At 44.8% G+C, this 21,211-nt stretch overlaps 1 protein-coding gene across 1 annotated transcript in view; it reads left to right on the plus strand.

The window, feature by feature from the left end:
• Nucleotides 1–20,790, plus strand: part of DRC1 (dynein regulatory complex subunit 1) — a 35,057-nt gene extending 14,267 nt beyond the window's left edge. Inside the window, 11 exon segments of the mRNA XM_030944802.1 lie at nucleotides 4,615–4,737; nucleotides 7,434–7,573; nucleotides 7,665–7,799; nucleotides 12,837–13,066; nucleotides 14,487–14,613; nucleotides 14,616–14,658; nucleotides 14,790–14,992; nucleotides 15,470–15,557; nucleotides 15,673–15,827; nucleotides 20,341–20,481; nucleotides 20,574–20,790. Coding sequence (XP_030800662.1) covers nucleotides 4,615–4,737; nucleotides 7,434–7,573; nucleotides 7,665–7,799; nucleotides 12,837–13,066; nucleotides 14,487–14,613; nucleotides 14,616–14,658; nucleotides 14,790–14,992; nucleotides 15,470–15,557; nucleotides 15,673–15,827; nucleotides 20,341–20,481; nucleotides 20,574–20,688 — 1,500 coding nt within the window. The 3' untranslated portion in view covers nucleotides 20,689–20,790.
• The last annotated feature ends 421 nt before the right edge of the window (nucleotides 20,791–21,211 follow it).

Here is a 21,211-nt window from a genome sequence, read left to right on the forward strand (position 1 = left end):
CACCCTGCCCTGGGCAGCTCTTCCAGGGCTGGAAAACCCATTCCAGGTGGGAATTGTTCCCAATTTCCACCTAAACTTCCCCTGGCGCTTTCCTGCTTATCCTGTGGGAGTGGAGGCAGATCCCACCTGGTTCCGACTTTTCCGGGAATTCCAGAGTGGGAAAGTTCCCTTTGGGATCACCACATCCAAACATTCCCAGCCCCCCAAAATTCCCAAATCCATGTGGATTTCAATCCCGTCGGGAATGGGGACTCCACCCTGCCCTGGGCAGCTCTTCCAGGGGCTGGAAAACCCATTCCAGGCGGGAATTGTTCCCAATTTCCCGCTTATCCTGTGGGAGTGGAGGCAGATCCCACCTGGATCCGACTTTTCTGGGAATTCCTGAGTGGGAAAGTTCCCTTTGGAATCACCATGTCCAACCATTCCCAGCCCCCAAAATTCCCAAATCCACGTGGATTTCAATCCCACTGGGAATGGGGACTCCACCCTGCCCTGGGCAGCTCTTCCAGGGGCTGGAAAACCCATTCCAGGTGGGAATTGTTCCCCCACCTAAACTTCCCCTGGCGCTTTTCCTGCTTATCCTGTGGGAGTGGAGGCAGATCCCACCTGGTTCCAACTTTTCCAGGAATTCCCGAGTGGGAAAGTTCCCTTTGGAATCACCATGTCCAACCATTCCCAGCCCCAAAATTCCCAAATCCACGTGGATTTCAATCCCATCGGGAATGGGGACTCCACCCTGCCCTGGGCAGCTCTTCCAGGGGCTGGAAAACCCATTCCAGGTGGGAATTGTTCCCGATTTCCCACTTATCCTGGGGGAGTGGAGGCAGATCCCACCTGGTTCCAAATTTTCCAGGAATTCACGAGTGGGAAAGTTCCCTCTGGGATCGCCGAGTCCAAACATTCCCAGCCCCAAAATTCCCAAATCCACGTGGATTTCAATCCTGTCGGGAATGGGGACTCCACCCTGCCCTGGGCAGCTCTTCCAGGGGCTGGAAAACCCATTCCAGGTGGGAATTGTTCCGAGTTTCCAGCTAAACCTCCCCTGGCCCGCTTACCTGTGGTAATGGAGGCCGATCCCGCCTGGATCCGACTTTTCCGGGAATTCCCGAGTGGGAAAGTTCCCTCTGGAGCCTCCTGTTCTCCAGGCTTGGACATTTTTTTCCCAGTTCCCTCAGGTGCTCCCGGGGCTCCAGCCCCATTCCCAATCCGTTCCCTTCCCTGGACACGCTCCAGGTCCTGCTTGGAATGCCGGGAGGGCAGCGTGAAGGGGCTGGGGGTTTTGGGATTGGGATTGGGATTGGGATTGGGATTGGGATTGGGATTGGGATTGGGATTAGGGTGGGAACAGGCTGGGATCGGGATGGAGGAGGTTGGATGGGGTTGGATGAGGTTGGATGAGGATGGATGAGGTTGGATGGAGTTGGATGAGGTTGGATGGAGTTGGATGAGGATGGATGAGGTGGGATGAGATTGGATGAGGTGGGATGGGGCTGGATGGGGTTGGATGAGGTGGGATGGGGTTGGATGGAGTTGGATGAGGTTGGATGGGGTTGGATGAGGTGGGATGAGCTTGGATGGGGTTGGATGAGGATGGATGGGGTTGGATGAGGTTGGATGGGGTTGGATGAGATTGGATGGGGTTGTATGAGGATGGATGGGGTTGGATGAGATTGGATGGGGTTGGATGAGGATGGATGGGGTTGGATGAGATTGGATGGGGTTGGATGGGGTTGGCTGAGGTTGGATGAGGATGGATGGGGTTGGATGAGGTGGGATGAGGATGGTGAGTGGGAGGAGGTTGGATGAGAATGGATTGGGATGGATGGGGTTGGATGAGGTGGGATGGGGCTGGATGGGGTTGGATGAGGTTGGATGAGGATGGATGGGGTTGGATGAGGATGGATGGGGTTGGATGAGGTGGGATTGGGTTGGATGGGGTTGGATGGGGTTGGATGAGGTGGGATTGGGTTGGATGGGGTTGGATGAGGCTGGATGAGGTTGGATGAGGATGGATGGGATTGGATGAGGATGGATGGGGTTGGATGAGGTGGGATGGGGTTGGATGAGGTTGGATGGGGTTGGATGAGGTGGGATGGGGTTGGAGGAGACTGGATGGGGTTGGATGAGGTGGAATGGGGTTGGATGGAGTTGGAGGACCTTGGATGAGCTCGGATAAGGTTGGAAGACATTGGATATGGTGGGATGGGATTGGAGGAGGTTGGCTGGAGCTGGAGGAGGTGGGATGGAGTTGGATGAGTTGGGATGGGGTTGGATAAGGTTGGAGGAGGTTGGAAGATGTTGGAGGAGGTTGGGTGAGGTTGGATGTGGTGGGATGAGGTTGGATGATGAGGTTGGGATGAAACTGGATGGGGTTGGATGAGGTGGGATGAGACTGAATGCGGTTGGATGAGCCTGGATGACATGGGATGAGGTTGGATGAGGCTGGATGGGGTGGGATGAGGTTGGAGAAGGTTGGATGAGATTGGATGGGGTTGGATGATGATGGGATGAGGTTGGATGATATGGAATGAGGTTGGAAGAGTTTGAATGAGGTGGGATGAGGTTGGAGGGGTTGGGAGGAGGTTGGATGAGCTGGAGTGAGGTTGGATGTGGTGGGAGGAGCTTGGATGGGGTTGGATGAGGCTGGATGAGGTTGGAGGAGGCTTGAGGAGGTTGGAGGAGGTTGGATGAGGTGGGACGAGGTGTGAGGAGATTGGAGGAGGCAGGATGAGGTTGTATGGGCTTAGATGGATGAGATTGGATGAGGTGGGATGGGGTTGGATAAAGTGGGAGGAGGTTGGACGAGATTGGATTAGGATGGATGAGATGGGGTGAGATTGGGATGGGGCTGCAGAAGGTGGGATGGGGTGGGAGGATGTTGGATGAAGATGGAAGAGGCGGGATGAGGTTGGATGAGGTGGGATGAGGTGGTAGGAGGTTTTGAAGGAGGTTGGATGGGCTTGGATGTGGTAGGATGAGGTTGGATGAGGGTGGATGAGATGGAATGAGGTTGGATGATGTGGGATAAGGTTGGAGGAGTTTGGATGAGGTTGGAGGAGGTGGCATGAGCTGGAATGACCTGGGATGAGGTTGGAGGATGTTGGATGAGGTTGGATGAGGTTGGAATAAGGTTGGATGGGGTGGGATGAGGTTGGATGAGGTTGGATGGGGTGGGATGAGGTTGGATGAGGTTGGATGAGGTGGGATGGGGTTAGATGGAGATTGGATGAGATTGGATGGGGTGGGATGAGGTGAGAGGAGGTGGTAGGAGGTTGGAGGAGGTAGGATAAAGTTGGATGAGGTGAGAGGAGTTAGAGGAGGTTGGAGGAGGTTGGATGAGGTTGGATGAGGTTGATGTGGCGGGAGGAGGTTTGATGATGAAGTTGGATGAGGTTGGATGGGGTTGGATGAGGCTGGATGAGGTGGGAGGAGGTTGGAGGACAGACTTTGGATGGGGTTGGATGTGGTGGGAGGAGCTTGGAGGAGGTGGGAGGAGGTTGGATGGGCTTGGTTGTGGTGGGATGAGGTTGGATGATGAGGCTGGATGAGGGCGGATGAGTTTGGATGAGGTTGGATGAGGTGGGATGGGGTTGGATGTGGTGGGATGACCTTGGAGGAGGTGGGAGGTTGGATGAGGTGGGATGGGGTTGGATGAGGTTGGATGAGGTACAATGAGGTTGGATGAGGCTCGATGAGGTTGGAGGAGTTTGGATGGGGTTGGATGAGGTTGGATGAGGTACAGTGATGTTGGAGGAGGTGGGATGAGGTTGGATGATAACACTGGAGGACGATGGATGAGGTTGGATGACGTTGGAGGAGGTTGGATGGGGTTGGATGTGGTGGGAGGAGCTTGGAGGAGGTGGGAGGAGGTTGGATGGGCTTGGTTGTGGAGGGATGAGGTTGGATGATGAGGCTGGATGAGGGCAGATGAGATACAATGAGGTTGGATGAGGTGGGATGGGGTTGGCTGGGGTTGGATGAGGTGGGACGGGGTTGGATGTGGTGGGATGACCTTGGAGGAGGTGGGAGGTTGGATGAGGTGGGATGGGGTTGGATGAGGTACAATGAGGTTGGATGAGGTTGGATGAGGCTCGATGGGGTTGGAGGAGTTTGGATGGGGTTGGATGAGGTTGGATGAGGTACAGTGATGTTGGATGAGGTTGGAGGAGGTTGGATGGGGTTGGATGTGGTGGGAGGAGCTTGGAGGAGGTGGGAGGAGATTGGATGAGTTTGGATGTGCTGGGATGAGGTTGGATGATGAGGCTGGATGAGGTAGGATGAGATACAATGAGGTTGGAGGAGGTTGGATGAGGTGGGATGGGGTTGGATGAGGTGGGATGGGGTTGGATGAGGTGGGATGGGGTTGGATGAGGTTGGATGAGGTGGGATGAGGTTGGATGAGATACAGTGAGGTTGGAGGAGGTGGGATGTGGTGGGAGGAGGTTGGATGTGGTGGGATGAAGTTGGATGATGAGGCTGGATGAGGGTGGATGAGGTTGGATGGGGTGGGATGGGGTTGGATGAGATACAATGAGGTTGGAGGAGGTTGGCTGGGGTTGGATGTGGTGGGAGGAGGTGGGATGTGGTGGGATGAGGCTCTCCTTGTCCCCACAGCTGGAATTCCTGCGGAAGCAGATGGACAAGGCGCTGGATTTTGAGCAGCAGCTGAACGAGCTGCAGGATGAGAGCGTGGAGATCCACGACAGCCTGAAATCCCAGCTGGAGCAGGACGTGGAGGTACCGGGAAAGGCCCCGGATCGGGGAATCACCACCGGGAATCCTGGAATGGTTTGGGTGGGAAGGGACCTCAAATCCCATCCCATTCCAGCCCCGACACCTCCACAATCCCAGGCTGCTCCAACCTTTCCTGGGACACTGCCAGGGATTCTCTGGGAATCCCAGCCCAGCCAGGAATCCCTTCCCAAGATCCCACCACCCCAAGCTCCCCTTTCCCACTGGAAGCCATTCCCTGCCTCCTGCCCCTCCATCCCAAATCCCAAATCCCAGATCCCAGCTCTCCTTTCCCTCTGGAAAAGGCTCCAAGGATTCCCTGGATCCTCCCCTGATCCAGCTGCACATTCCCAGCTCTCCCAGCCTGGCACTGGATCCAGCCCCATCCCGATTCCTCCTTGAGAAGGAATTTTGGGATCCAGGCACTTCTCTGGGAATTTGGGAATCCAGGAAGGGTCTCCCTTCCCTTTTCCATCCCCAAATTCCATAAAAATCCCTGGGGATGGATCCTGAGTGTCCTGGATCCCAGAATCCCAGAATGGTTTGGGATGGGATCCATGGACCTTCAATCCCATGATCCCAGGGACACTTCCCACCATCCCAGGGTGATCAAAATCCACCCTTGGACACTGCCAGGGATCCAGGGATTCTCTGGGAATCCCAGCCCAGCCAGGAATCCCTTCCCAAGATCCCACCATCCCAAGCTCCCCTTTCCCACTGGAAGCCATTCCCTGCCTCCTGCCCCTCCAGCCCTTGCCCAAATCCCAGCTCTCCTGGAGCCCCTTGGGGATCGGGAAGCGGCTCCAAGGATTCCCTGGATCCTCCCCTGATCCGGCTGCACATTCCCAGCTCTCCCAGCCGTTCCCTGCCATTCCCTGGCCGCGCTCCAGCAGCTCCACACCCTCCGTTCCGATAACTTGGACGTGCGGGATGTTCCCGGGTGTTTTGGGATGGAGACAGCTCCGTGCTGGAGATCAGCATTCCCAGGGAATGTTGTGACGGGAAAACGTTGGAAAAACAACCTTGAGCTGTGGCTGGGGGAGGCTCCGTTGATAATTTTCCCTCCTTGTGTTCCACAACCTTATCCTGGTTTTTGGAGCAGCCTTGGGAACAAGGATAATAACAGAGAAATCGCTCAGGCTGTTCCAGGGAAAGTTTTCCACAGGATTTTAGGAATATTTTCTTCCCCAAATCGGTGTAAAATATCCCAATTATTAATCCAAACAAACTCAGAATTCCCTAAGGAGGAGGAGGAGGATGGGGAATTCTCTGTGCCCACTGCAGGTGGAAAAGAAAAATCAACCAAACCTGGAAGCAAAAACTGAACCTGGGACTGGGATTTAGGGTGGGAATTCCGAGCTGGGAGAGCCTGGGATTGGGAACGACTTCCCTGATGGGTTTTTTTGGGATTTGCCCTTTGGATTTCTGCCTCGGGTGGGATTTTTGGGAATTAACCCCTGGACCGTGGCTTTCCCCCGTCCTCTGGAAAGGGAATAAACTCTTGGCCCTGCTGGGATGTAATTCCAGATTTTTTTGTTTATTTGTTTGTTTTTTCCTGGGGAATCCAAACCCTTCTGGGAGTTCCCCTGGTTTTTTCCTGAATTCAAAGCTTGTCTTTGTGGGTTTTTCTTTTTCCATGGAATTATTTGTGGGGTTTTTTTCCCGCCCATGGAAATCCATGGAACTTCCATGGAATTCTTTGTGGGGTTTTTTTCCCGTGGAATTTCCATGGAATTCTTTGTGGGGTTTTTTTCCCATGGAATTTCCATGGAATTATTTGTGGTTTTTTTTTTTCCCCATGTAAATCCATGGAATTTCCATGGAATTCTTTGTGGGTTTTTTTCCCATGGAATTCCATGGAATTCTTTGTGGTTTTTTTTTTTCCATGGAATTCCCATGGAATTCTTTGTGGATTTTTTTTCCCCATGGAAAACCATTGAATTTCCATGAAATTCTTTGTGAATTTTTTCTTTTTTCCCCATGGAATTCCAGCGCCTGGAGAGGAAACTCGGTCAGATGAAGGGGTTGTTCCTGTGGGTTTTTTCCCATGTGATTTCCATGGAATTCTTTGTGGGGTTTTTCCCCATGGAATTTCCATGGAATTCTTTGTGATTTTTTTCCCATTGAATTCCCATGGAATTCTTTGTAAATTTTTTCTTTTTTCCCCATGGAATTCCAGTGCCTGGAGAGGAAACTCGGTCAGATGAAGGGGTTGTTCCTGTGGGTTTGTCTTTGTGGGGTTTTTCCCCATGGAATTCCCATGGAATTCTTTGTGGATTTTTTTTTCCCATGGAATTTCCATGGAATTCTTTGTGGATTTTTTCCCCCCATGGCATTTTCATGGAATTCCCATGGAATTATTTGTGATTTTTTTTTTTCCCCCATGGAATTCCTGTGCCTGGAGAGGAAACTCCGTCAGATGAAGGGGTTGTTCCTGTGGGTTTTTCCCATGGAATTCCCAGGGAATTCTTTGTGGGTTTTTCCCCATGGAATTTCCATGGAATTCTTTGTGATTTTTTTCCCATTGAATTCCCATGGAATTCTTTGTGATTTTTTTTTTCCTCCCCCATGGAATTCCAGTACCTGGAGAGGAAACTCCGTCAGATGAAGGGGTTGTTCCTGTGGGTTTTTTCCCATGTGATTTCCATGGAATTCCCATGGAATTCTTTGTGAATTTTTCCCCCCCCACCATGGAATTCCAGCACCTGGAGAGGAAACTCCGTCAGATGAAGGGCATTTACCACCTGAACCAGGTGAAGCTGGAATACAACCTGGACGTGCTCCGGCAGCTGGACGTGGAAAATTCCACGCTCCGATCCCTGCAGAAAAGGAAAATCAACCGGTAAAACCCGTCCCGGGAAATCCCATCCCGTTCCAAAGCTTTTCCCACAGCCGGGACATCCCCAAATCCCGGGCTCTCCGTCCCGTCCCAGATTCCGGACCACCCTGGAACTGCTGAAGGACAAAATGGCCAAGCAGGAGGCGAAATTCCAAGAGGAAAAGCAGAGCCTGGAATCGGAGCTGGAGCGGGTGGTGGGGCAGTTCCAGGAGACGCGGGACCGGATGAGGTGGGAAGCGCTTGGAATTCCGACCCGGTGGGGATCCCTTCCTGTAGAAAATGTGTATTTTATTGCTGGCTTTTCGCAAATATTAATTTTATTATTGTCTTTTCGCAAATATTGATATGAAAAATATTAATAATATGAAATATTAAAATCAATATTATAGGTGTTATGTTAGAAAGTTATGCTGGAATCCTATTTTTATTACAATTTTATTACAAATTTTATTACAATTTTATGCCCTAAATCCTAATTGTCCAAATTTTTATTTCTCTAATTTTATTATTTATTTTTACAATTTTATTACAATTTTATTATCCTAATCCTATTACAATTCTATTACAAATTTTATTACAATTTCATTACCCTTATTCCCAACAGTCCAAATTTTTATGACTTCAATTATATTATTTATTTTTCCAATTTTATCACTATTAAACCTTTGAAATTAAAAAAAAAAATAAAAGTTTGTGATTTTTTTCCATTTTTCCAGGCTTCTGATGCGCAGCAGCACCGAGGAGATTCCGCAGGTTTGGATCGTGAACGAGGAATTTTATTACAATTTCATTACCCTAAATCTTGATGGTCCACATTTTTATTTATTTTTATACTCTGATTTTATAGCTATTTTTCCAGTTTTATTACTATTAAACTTTTAAAATTTAAAAAAAAAGATCGATTGGGATTTTTTTCCATTTTTCCAGGCATCTGATATAGGTTTACAGGTTTGGATCAGGAACGAGGAATTTTATTACAATTTCATTACCCTAAATCCTGATGATCCACATTTTTATTACTCTAATTTTATCACTATTTTTCCAATTTTATTACTATTAAACTTTTAAAATTTAAAAAAAATAACATTTGGGATTTTTTTTTCCATTTTTCCAGGCTTCTGATATAGCTAGATAAGTCCGGCAGGTTTGGATCGTAAGCCAGGAATTTTATTACAATTTCATTACCCTAAATCTTGATGGTCCACATTTTTATTTATTTTTATACTCTGATTTTATAGCTATTTTTCCAGTTTTATTACTATTAAACTTTTAAAATTTAAAAAAAAAGATCGATTGGGATTTTTTTCCATTTTTCCAGGCTTCTGATGCGCAGCAACGCCGAGAGATTCCGGCAGGTTTGGATCAGGAACGAGGAATTTGATTATAATTTCATTACCCTAAATCCTGATGATCCACATTTTTATACTCTAATTTTATTGCTATTTTTCCAATTTTATTACTAATAAACTTTTAAAATTTAAAAAAATAACATTTGGGATTTTTTTTCCCAATTTTCCAGGCATCTGATCGCACGCGTCAGAGAGGGGTTCCGGCAGGTTTGGATCGTGAACGAGGAATTTTATTACAATTTTATTACAATTTCATTACCCTAAATCCTGATGGTCCAAATTTGTATTCCTCCAATGATATTATTTATTTTTTCAATTTTATTCCAATTTCATTATCTTAAATCCTTACAGTCCAGATTTTTATTACTCTAATTTTATCGCTATTTTTATAACTCTTTTATTACTATTTTTATAACCATTTTGTTACTATTTTAATAACCACTTTTTTACTATTAAGCTTTTAAAATTTTTAAAAAAGAACGTTTGGATTTTTTCCATTTTTCCAGGCATCTGATGCGCAGCAGAGAGGTTCCGGCAAATTTGGATCGTGACGACCGGAATTTTATTACAATTTCATTACCCTAAATCCTGATGATCCACATTTTTATTACTCTAATTTTATCGCTATTTTTCCAATTTTATTACTAATAAATTTTAAAATTTAAAAAAAAAAACATTTGGGATTTTTTTTTTTCCATTTTTCCAGGCTTCTGATGGCAGCAGCGCCGAGAGATTCCGCAGGTTTGGATCGTGAATGAGGAATTTGATTACAATTTCATTACCTTAAATCCTGATGATCCACATTTTTATTTATTTTTATTACTCTAATTTTATCACTATTTTTCCAATTTTATTACTAATAAATTTTAAAATTTAAAAAAAATAACATTTGGGATTTTTTTTCCCATTTTTCCAGGCTTCTGATGCGCAGCAGCGCCGAGAGATTCCGGCAGGTTTGGATCAGGAACGAGGAATTTGATTACAATTTTATTACAATTTTATTATTCTAAATCCTGATTGTCCAAATTTTTATTACTCTAATTTTATTCCTATTTTTATAACTGTTTTATTACTATTTTTGTAACCATTTCATTACTATTCTTTTGACCATTTTATTGCTATTAAACTTTTAAAATTTAAAAAAAGATCGATTGGAATTGTTTTCCATTTTTCCAGGCATCTGATGCACAGCAGCGCCGAGAGGTTCGGCAGGTTTGGATCGTGAACGAGGAATTTGATTACAATTTTATTACCCTAAATCCTGATGATCCACATTTTTATTACTCTAATTTTATCACTATTTTTCCAATTTTATTACTAATAAACTTTTAAAATTTAAAAAAAAGAACATTTGGGATTTTTTCCCAATTTTCCAGGCATCTGATCCTAGTTACAGATTCCGCGGGTTTGGATGCGTACGAGGAATTTTATTACAATTTCATTACCCTAAATCCTGATTATCCACATTCTTATTACTCTAATTTTATCGCTATTTTTCCAATTTTATTACTATTAGACTTTTAAAATTTAAAAAAAAATAACATATGGGATTTTTTTTCCCATTTTTCCAGGCTTCTGATGCGCAGCAGCGCCGAGAGGTTTCGGCAGGTTTGGATCAGGAACGAGGAATTTTATTACAATTTCATTACCCTAAATCCTGATGATCCACATTTTTATTACTCTAATTTTATCGCTATTTTTCCAATTTTATACTAATAAACTTTTAAAATTTAAAAAAAAGAACATTTGGGATTTTTTTTCCATTTTTCCAGGCTTCTGATGCGCAGCAGCGCCGAGAGATTCCGGCAGGTTTGGATCGTGAACGAGGAATTTTATTACAATTTCATTACCCTAAATCCTAATGGTCCAAATTTGTATTCCTCCAATTATATTATTTATTTTTTCAATTTTATTCCAATTTCATTTTCCTAAATCCTTACAGTCCAGATTTTTATTACTCTAATTTTATCGCTATTTTTATAACTCTTTTATTACTATTTTTATAACCATTTTGTTACTATTTTAATAACCATTTTTTTACTATTAAGCTTTTAAAATTTTTAAAAAAGAACGTTTGGATTTTTTTCCATTTTTCCAGGCATCTGATGCGCAGCAGCGCCGAGAGGTTCCGGCAGGTTTGGATCGTGAACGAGGAATTTTATTACAATTTCATTACCCTAAATCCTGATGGTCCAAATTTTTATTACTCTAATTTTATCGCTATTTTTCCAATTTTATTACTAATAAATTTTAAAATTTAAAAAAAATAACATTTGGGTTTTTTTTTCCATTTTTCCAGGCTTCTGATGCAGCAGCAGCGAGAGATTCCGGCAGGTTTGGATCGGGAATGAGGAATTTTATTACAATTTTATTACAATTTTATTATTCTAAATCCTGATTGTCCAAATTTTTATTACTCTAATTTTATTCCTATTTTTATAACTGTTTTATTACTATTTTTGTAACCATTTCATTACTATTCTTTTGACCATTTTATTGCTATTAAACTTTTAAAATTTAAAAAAAGATCGATTGGAATTGTTTTCCATTTTTCCAGGCATCTGATATGTTCGCGCAGGTTTGGATCGTGAACGAGGAATTTGATTACTTTTATACCTTTTTTTTTTTTTTATTTTTTTATTAATTATTTTTATTTTCAGGATTGAAGGAGGGCGCGGTTTGGATCGTGAACGAGGAATTTTATTACAATTTCATTACCCTAAATCCTGATTATCCACATTTTTATTACTCTAATTTTATCGCTATTTTTCCAATTTTATTACTAATAAACTTTTAAAATTTAAAAAAATAACATTTGGGATTTTTTTCCCATTTTTCCAGGCATCGGATGCGCAGCAGCACCGAGAGGTTCCGGCAGGTTTGGATCAGGAACGAGGAATTTTATTACAATTTTATTACAATTTCATTACCCTAAATCTTGATGGTCCAAATTTTTATTCCTCCAATGATATTATTTATTTTTTCAATTTTATTCCAATTTCATTATCTTAAATCCTTACAGTCCAGATTTTTATTACTCTAATTTTATCGCTATTTTTCCAATTTTTTTATTACTATTTTTATAATGTTACTATTTTAATAAACTTTTTTTAATATTAAGCTTTAAAATATATATAAGAATTTTTTTCTTTTTCCAATTTTCCAGGCATCTGATGCGCAGCAGCGCCGAGAGGTTCCGGCAGGTTTGGATCGTGAACGAGGAATTTTATTACAATTTCATTACCCTAAATCCTGATTATCCACATTTTTATTTATTTTTATACTCTGATTTTATTGCTATTTTTCCAGTTTTATTGCTATTAAACTTTTAACATTTTAAAAAAAGATCGATTGGGATTTTTTTCCATTTTTCCAGGCTTCTGATGCGCAGCAGCACCGAGAGATTCCAGCAGGTTTGGATCGTGAACGAGGAATTTTATTACAATTTTATTACAATTTCATTACCCTAAATCCTAATGGTCCAAATTTTTATTCCTCCAATGATATTATTTATTTTTTTAATTTTATTCCAATTTCATTTTCCTAAATCCTTACAGTCCAGATTTTTATTACTCTAATTTTATCGCTATTTTTATAACTCTTTTATTACTATTTTTATAACCATTTTGTTACTATTTTAATAACCATTTTTTTACTATTAAGCTTTTAAAATTTTTAAAAAAGAACGTTTGGATTTTTTTCCATTTTTCCAGGCATCTGATGCGCAGCAGCGCCAAGAGGTTCCGGCAGGTTTGGGTCGGGAACGAGGAATTTTATTACAATTTCATTACCCTAAATCCTGATGATCCACATTTTTATTACTCTAATTTTATCGCTATTTTTCCAATTTTATTACTAATAAACTTTTAAAATTTAAAAAAAATTACATTTGGGATTTTTTTTTTCCATTTTTCCAGGCATCTGATGCGCAGCAGTGCCGAGAGGTTCCGGCAGGTTTGGATCGTGAACGAGGAAGAGGCCAAAGCGCTGATCCGGGAGGTGCTGGACGCCGATCGGATCATCCACGTGCAGCAGCTGGGAATGCCGTGGGAAGAGCCTCCGCTGTGGTTCATGGACAACGTGGGGCCCCTGGGACGCAGCCAGGAGAAGAGGGACGCCATAGAGCTGGCCACCAAGCTCCTGGAAGGTGGGAATCCATAAATTCCTCGGGATTTTCCTCCTTGGAAATGTTCCTGTGTCCCGCCAATCCTTGGGATTTTCCAGGAGTCGCCACCATTGAGTTGTGTCATTCCAAGGGATATTCCCGCTGTGTTTTTCCCGGTTTTCCCAGGAAGCAGCTCTCATCCCAGGAGATTTGTTTTCCAGGGATTCCCACGGTTTGGGATCTTGCTCCACTTGGGATTTTCCAGGAGTCGCCATCCCTGAGTTGTGTCATTCCAAGGGATATTCCTGCTGTGTTTTTCCCGGTTTTCCCAATTCCAAGAAGCAATCTCTCATCCCAGGAGCTTTGTTTTCCAGGGATTCCCACAGTTTGGGATCTTGCTCCACTTGGGATTTTCCAGGAGTCGCCATCCCTGAGTTGGCTCATTCCAAGGGATATTCCCGATGTGTTTTTCCCGCTTTTCCCAATTCCAAGAAGCATCTGTGATCCCAGGAGCTTTGTTTCCCAGGGATTCCCACGGTTTGGGATCTTGCTCCACTTGGGATTTTCCAGGAGTCTCCATCCCTGAGTTGGCTCATTCCAAGGGATATTCCCGATGTGTTTTTCCCGCTTTTCCCAAGAAGCTGCTGTGATCCCGGGAGCTTTGTTTTCCAGGGATTCCCACAGTTTGGGATCTTGCTCCACTTGGAACTTTCCAGGAATTGCCATCCCTGAGCTGTGTCATTCCAAGGGATATTCCCACTGGTTTTTCCCAGTTTTCCCAGGAAGCATCTCTCATCCCAGGAGCTTTGTTTTCCAGCGATTCCCACGGTTTGGTATCTTGTTCCACTTGGGATTTTCCAGGAGTCGCCATCCCTGAGTTGTGTCATTCCAAGGGATATTCCCACTGTGTTTTTCCAGGTTTTCCCAGTTTCAAGTACCACCTCTCATCCCAGGAGCTTTGTTTTCCGGCCATTCCCATGATTTGGGATCTTGCTCCAGTTGGGATTTTCCAGGAGTTGCCATCCCTGAGTTGGCTCATTCCAAGGGATATTCCTGCTACGATTTTTCCCAGTTTTCCCAATTCAAGAAGCATCTCTCATCCCAGAAGCTTTGTTTCCCAGGGATTCCCACGGTTTGGGGATCTTGCTCCAGTTGGGATTTTCCAGGAGTCTCCATCCCTGAGTTGGCTCATTCCAAGGGATATTCCCGCTGTGTTCTTCCCGGTTTTCCCAGGAAGCAGCTCTCATCCCAGGAGCTTTGTTTTCCAGGGATTCCCACGATTTGGGATCTTGCTCCAGTTGGGATTTTCCAGGAGTCTCCCCCTGAGTTGTGTCATTCCAAGGGATATTCCCACTGGTTTTTCCTGGTTTTGCCAGGAAGCATCTCTCATCCCAGGAGCTTTGTTTTCCAGGGATTCCCACGGTTTTGGGATCTTGCTCCCACTTCCCTCTCCGATTTTCAGGGATCAAGCCTGGAAAACCGGAGCAGGAAGGGAGGAGGAGTCGGAAGAAAGGAGCGCGGAGCGCAGAGGGAGGGAAGGAAAACCAGGAAAGGATGGAGGACAGCATCACATCCCGGCCGGCATTCCCAGGAAAACCCTCCGGAGAGTCCTGGAGGTCATGAGCGAGGAGACGGTGAGCGCTGCTGGAGCACTGGATCCGGGATCAGCCCCAGATCCAGGTTTTTTAATTTTTTTTGTGGATCCCTTTGGAATGAGGGATTGGGACCGCTCACCCTGCCACCTCTTCCCGGCCTTTTTCCCAAGGCGTTCCTGCTGGAAAACAAACTCCTGAAGCCGCTGCGGGAGGTGGTGGGACACAGGAACGACGTCCAGCAGCTCCGAACCATCTTCGAGGTGGGCTGGGATGGGATCTCCCGGGATTGGGCTTGGAATGCTGAGCGCCAGGAGGAGGTGGAGCTGGGAATGCTCACCTGGATCAGGGAAGGATCCGGGGAATCCCTCAAGGGGCTCCAGGAGAGCTGGGATTTGGACAAGGGCTGGAGGGGCAGGAGGCAGGGAATGGCTTCCAGTGGGAAAGGGGAGCTTGGGATGGTGGGATCTTGGGAAGGGATTCCTGGCTGGGCTGGGATTCCCAGAGAATCCCTGGATCCCTGGCAGTGTCCAAAGGTTTGGGATCATGGGAAGGTGTCCCTGCCCATGGAACGGGATGAGCTGTGAGGTCCCTTCCCACCCAGAACATTCCATGATTCCCAGATTCCCATCTCCAGCCCATCCCGACCATTTAAACGCCTCCAGGGCTCCTCCAGCCTCTTCCCAGACTTTCCCATCCACGGATATTCCGTGGCTATCCCACGTCAACCCCTTCCCACCATTCCTTGCTTATCCGGAATTTTCCCAGAATTCCAGCATTTCCTCTGCTCCTGGAGAATTCCCATTCCCCATCCCCATCCCACGGAACCCTGACGGAATTCCCGCTTTTCCAGGCCTTCCGGATCGAGGACGAGGACGAGCTGCGTCGCCCTCGTGGATTTTTTCCTGGACTACGAATCCCACCACGCGCCCAAGATCCCGGTAGGATCCACCAGGGGGGATCCCGGCAGATCCCGGGAAGGCATCCCAAGAATTCCAGGGATGAAGATCGGCGCGTTCTCCCGGAAAATTCCACATCCAGCTTTTCTCCCTCCAGGTCAGCCAGGTAGAAGATCCCACGGATCCAGATGAGAAGAGCGGATCACATTCCCAGCGCGGACCCCCCGGGAGCGCCCCTCGCGTCCCGTCCATCCAAGTGGATCACGTCCTGACGATCCTGAGGGAATTCCTGCAGGAATTTGCCAAGCTGAGGTGGGAATGGGGACAGCGAATGGAGCCAAACTGGGATCCCAGGGAATTTCCTGGGAGCTCCTGGGCTGTTCTGCTTGGAGGAAGAGATTCCCAACCTTCCCTGAGGGATCAGGAGATTCCCAAGGCTGGGAATAAACCAGGCAGGAGATGATCCAGGAGCTGGGGAGGGAGGGAAGGATGGAGTTTGTTCTCCTTCCCAAGGATTTGTTCTGCACCCCAAGGGTTTGTTCTCTATTCCCAAAAATTTGCTCTCCATCCCAAGGATTTGTTTCCCAATTTTGAATTCCCAATTGCAAGGATTTGTTCTCTATCCCAAGGATTTGTTCTCCATCCCAAGGATTTGTTCTCCATCCCAAGGATTTGGTCTCCTTCCCAAGGATTTGTTCTCCACCCCAAGGATTTGTTCTCCATTCCAAGATTTTGATCTCCATCCCGAGGATTTGTTCTTCATCCCAAAGTTTTGTTTTCCTTCCCAAGGATTTGTTCTCCATCCCAAATATTTGTTCTCTATTCCCACAGATTTGTTCTCCATCCCAAAAATTTATTCTCCATTCCAAAAATTTGATCTCCATCCCAAGAATTTGTTTCCCAGTTTTGAATTCCCAATTGCCAAGGATTTGTTCTCTATCCCTAAGACTTGTCCATTATTCCCAAAGATTTTTTCTCTATTCCCAAGGATTTGTTTTCCATCCCAAAGATTCGTTCTCCATCCCAAGTTTTTTTTTCTCTATCCATAAGATTTGCTCTTCATCCCAAAGATTTGTTCTCCATCCCAGGAATTTTTTCATTCCAAGTGTTTCTTCTCCACCCCAAAATTTTGTTCTCCGTCCCAAAGATTTGCTCTCCATCCCAAAGATTTGTTCACTATTCCCAAAAGATTTGTTCTCTATTCCCAAGGATTCGCTCTCCATCCCAGATATTTGATCTCCATCCCAAGGATTTGTTCTCCTTCCTAAGAGTTTTTCCTCCATCCCAAAGTTTTGTTTTCCTTCCCAAGGATTTGTTCTCCATCCCAAAAATTTGATCTCCATCCCAAGAATTTGTTTCCCAGTTCTGAATTCCCAGTTGCCAAGGATTTGTTCTACACCCCAAGGATTTGGTCTCTATCCCAAGGATTTGTTCCATATTCCCAAGGATTTGTTTTCCATCCCAAAGATTTGTTCTCCATCCCAAATTTGTTTTCTCTATCCATGAGATTTTCTCTCCATCCTAAAGTTTTGTTCTCCTTCCTAAGAATCTGTTTCCTGGTTTTGAATTCCAAGTTGCCAAGGATTTGTTCTCCATCCCATGGATTTACCCTCCATCCCAAAGATTTGTTCACTATTCCCAAAAGATTTGTTCTCTATTCCCAAGGATTCGCTCTCCATCCCAGATATTTGATCTCCATCCCAGGGATTTGTTCTCCTTCCCAAGAGTTTTTCCTCCATCCCAAAAATTTGTTCTCCACCCCAAGGATTTGTTTCCATTCCAAGATTTTGATCTCCATCCCGAGGATTTGTTCTCTATTCCCAAAGTTTTGTTCTCTATTCCCAAGGATTTGTTTTCTATCCCAAAAATTTGATCTTCATCCCAAAGTTTTGTTTTCCTTCCCAAGGATTTGTTCTCCATCCCAAATATTTGTTCTCTATTCCCACAGATTTGTTCTCCATCCCAAAAATTTATTCTCCATTCCAAAAATTTGATCTCCATCCCAAGAATTTGTTTCCCAGTTTTGAATTCCCAATTGCCAAGGATTTGTTCTCTATCCCTAAGACTTGTCCATTATTCCCAAAGATTTTTTCTCTATTCCCAAGGATTTGTTTTCCATCCCAAAGATTCGTTCTCCATCCCAAGTTTTTTTTCTCCATAAGATTTGCTCTTCATCCCAAAGATTTGTTCTCCATCCCAGGAATTTTTCCATTCCAAGTGTTTCTTCTCCACCCCAAAATTTTTGTTTTTCTCTCCCCCCAAAGATTTTTCTCCATCCCAAAGTTTTGTTCTCCTTCCTAAAATTTGTTTCCTGGTTTTGAATTCCCAGTTCCTCAAGGATTTGTTCTCCTCCTCACTCTCCATCCCAAAGATTTGTTCACTATTCCCAAAAAGATTTGTTCTCATTCCGCTGCTCCCATCCCAGATATTTGATCTCCATCCCAAGGATTTGTTCTCCTTCCTAAGAGTTTTTCCTCCATCCCAAAGTTTTGTTTTCCTTCCCAAGGATTTGTTCTCCATCCCAAAATTGATCTCCATCCCAAGAATTTGTTTCCCAGTTCTGAATCCCCAGTTGCCAAGGTTGCCCACCTTACACCCACGATTTGGTCTCTATCCCAAGGATTTGTTCCATATTCCCAAGGATTTGTTTTCCATCCCAAAGATTTGTTCTCCATCCCAAATTTGTCTATCCATGCAGATTTTCTCCCATCCTAAAGTTTTGTTCTCCTTCCTAAGAATCTGTTTCCTGGTTTTGAATTCCAAGTTGCCAAGGATTTGCTCACCATAGGATTTACCCTCCATCCCAAAGATTTGTTCACTATTCCCAAAGATTTGTTCTCTATTCCCAAGGATTCGCTCTCCATCCCAGATATGTGATCTCCATCCCAGGGATTTGTTCTCCTTCCCAAGAGTTTTTCCTCCATCCCAAAAATTTGTTCTCCACCCCAAGGATTTGTTTCCATTCCAAGATTTTGATCTCCATCCCGAGGATTTGTTCTCTATTCCCAAAGTTTTGTTCTCTATTCCCAAGGATTTGTTTTCTATCCCAAAAATTTGATCTTCATCCCAAAGTTTTGTTTTCCTTCCCAAGGATTTGTTCTCCATCCCAAATATTTGTTCTCTATTCCCACAGATTTGTTCTCCATCCCAAAAATTTATTCTCCATTCCAAAAATTTGATCTCCATCCCAAGAATTTGTTTCCCAGTTTTGAATTCCCAATTGCCAAGGATTTGTTCTCTATCCCTAAGACTTGTCCATTATTCCCAAAGATTTTTTCTCTATTCCCAAGGATTTGTTTTCCATCCCAAAGATTCGTTCTCCATCCCAAGTTTTTTTTTCTCTATCCATAAGATTTGCTCTTCATCCCAAAGATTTGTTCTCCATCCCAGGAATTTTTCCATTCCAAGTGTTTCTTCTCCACCCCAAAATTTTGTTCTCCGTCCCAAAGATTTGCTCTCCATCCCAAAGTTTTGTTCTCCTTCCTAAGAATTTGTTTCCTGGTTTTGAATTCCCAGTTCCCAAGGATTTGTTCTCCATCCCAAGGATTTACTCTCCATCCCAAAGATTTGTTCACTATTCCCAAAAGATTTGTTCTCTATTCCCAAGGATTCGCTCTCCATCCCAGATATTTGATCTCCATCCCAAGGATTTGTTCTCCTTCCTAAGAGTTTTTTCTCCATCCCAAAGTTTTGTTTTCCTTCCCAAGGATTTGTTCTCCATCCCAAAAATTTGATCTCCATCCCAAGAATTTGTTTCCCAGTTCTGAATTCCCAGTTGCCAAGGATTTGTTCTACACCCCAAGGATTTGGTCTCTATCCCAAGGATTTGTTCCATATTCCCAAGGATTTGTTTTCCATCCCAAAGATTTGTTCTCCATCCCAAATTTGTTTTCTCTATCCATGAGATTTTCTCTCCATCCCAAAGTTTTGTTCTCCTTCCTAAGAATTTGTTTCCTGGTTTTGAATTCCCAGTTGCCAAGGATTTGTTCTCCATCCCATGGATTTACCCTCCATCCCAAAGATTTGTTCACTATTCCCAAAAGATTTGTTCTCTATTCCCAAGGATTCGCTCTCCATCCCAGATATTTGATCTCCACCCCAAGGATTTGTTCTCCTTCCCAAGAGTTTTTTGTCCATCCCAAAAATTTGTTCTCCACCCCAAGGATTTGATCTCCATTCCAAGATTTTGATCTCCATCCCGAGGATTTGTTCTCCATCCCAAAGTTTTGTTTTCCTTCCCAAGGATTTGTTCTCCATCCCAAATATTTGTTCTCTATTCCCAAGAACTTGTTCTCCATCCCAAAAATTTGATCTCCATCCCAAGAATTTGTTTCTCAATTTTGAATTCCCAGTTGCCAAGGATTTGTTCTACACCCCAAGGATTTGGTGTCTATCCCAAGGATTCGTTCCGTATTCCCAAGGATTTGTTCTCTATCCCAAAGATTTGTCCACTATTCCCAAAGATTCGTTCTCTATTCCCAAGGATTTGCTCTCCATCCCAAAGTTTTGTTTTCCTTCCCAAGGATTTGTTCCCTATTCCCAAGGATTTGCTCCCCATCCCAAATATTTGTTCTCCATCCCAAAGTTTTGTTCTCCACCCCAAGGATTTGTTTCCATTCCAAGATTTTGATCTCCATCCCGAGGATTTGTTCTCCATCCCAAAGTTTTGTTTTCCTTCCCAAGGATTTGTTCCCTATTCCCAAGGATTTGCTCCCCATCCCAAATATTTGTTCTCCATCCCAAGGATTCCTTCTCCATCCCAAGTGTTTCCTCTCCGTCCCAAAGCTTTGGATCTCCATCCCAAAGCTTTGTTCTCCATCCCCAGGGACGAAGGACCCCCCAAGGAAATCCAGGACGTCCGGGACAATTCCAAGGACGGGGAATACTGGGAAGCCATGACCCGCATCATTCCCCAGCGCAAACTCAAACTCTGGGACGCGCTTGGAGCCGCGCTCTCGGAATACCAGTGAGTGCCTGGCGGCGTGGGGGCAGGACTGGGACAATTCCAGGGGGATTTTCCACGCAATCCCGTGGATTTTCCCGGTGTTCCTTTCCCAGCAAAGTTCTGACCAGGAGATCCGAGCTGCTTTCCGAGGCCACGGCCCTGCAGCGGCAGAACTCGGAGCTGGGAATGCTGCTGGAGGAATATTTGGGATCCACGCGAGGCCGCTGAGCTCAGCCTTGGATTCCCGGCGATATTCTGGACACGGATCCCACCGGGGTGGAGGGAAACCTGGGAATCGCCGGTGCCGGGTGTGGGTTTCCATGGATCTGAGCCAGGAATTGCTGGGAGGGGTTAATAAATCATTCCCAAACCTGGATCCGTGTGCAGGGAATGGGAGAACATCCAGGGGTTCCACTGATCCAGGGAATTCTTGGAATTGTGGGAAGTGCCACAAAACCGTGGGATCTGTGACGTGGAATTCCAGGATGGAAGCTTAAGTCCCATCTCAATTCCAACCCCACATTTTCCATGATCCAGAGAATTCTTGGAATTGTGAGAAGTGCCACAAAATCGTGGGATTTGAGACACAGAATTGTCAAATTCTGGGATGGGAGCTTAAATCCCATCCCAATTCCAACCCCACATTTTCCACAATCCGGGAATTCTTGGAATTGTGGGAAGTGCCACAAAACCGTGGGATCTGAGGCCTGGAGTTCTCAAACTGCAGGATGGAAGCTTAAATCCCATCCCA

Source organism: Camarhynchus parvulus, chromosome 3 (assembly GCF_901933205.1).
Source record: "Camarhynchus parvulus chromosome 3, STF_HiC, whole genome shotgun sequence".
Classification (NCBI taxonomy): domain Eukaryota; kingdom Metazoa; phylum Chordata; class Aves; order Passeriformes; family Thraupidae; genus Camarhynchus; species Camarhynchus parvulus.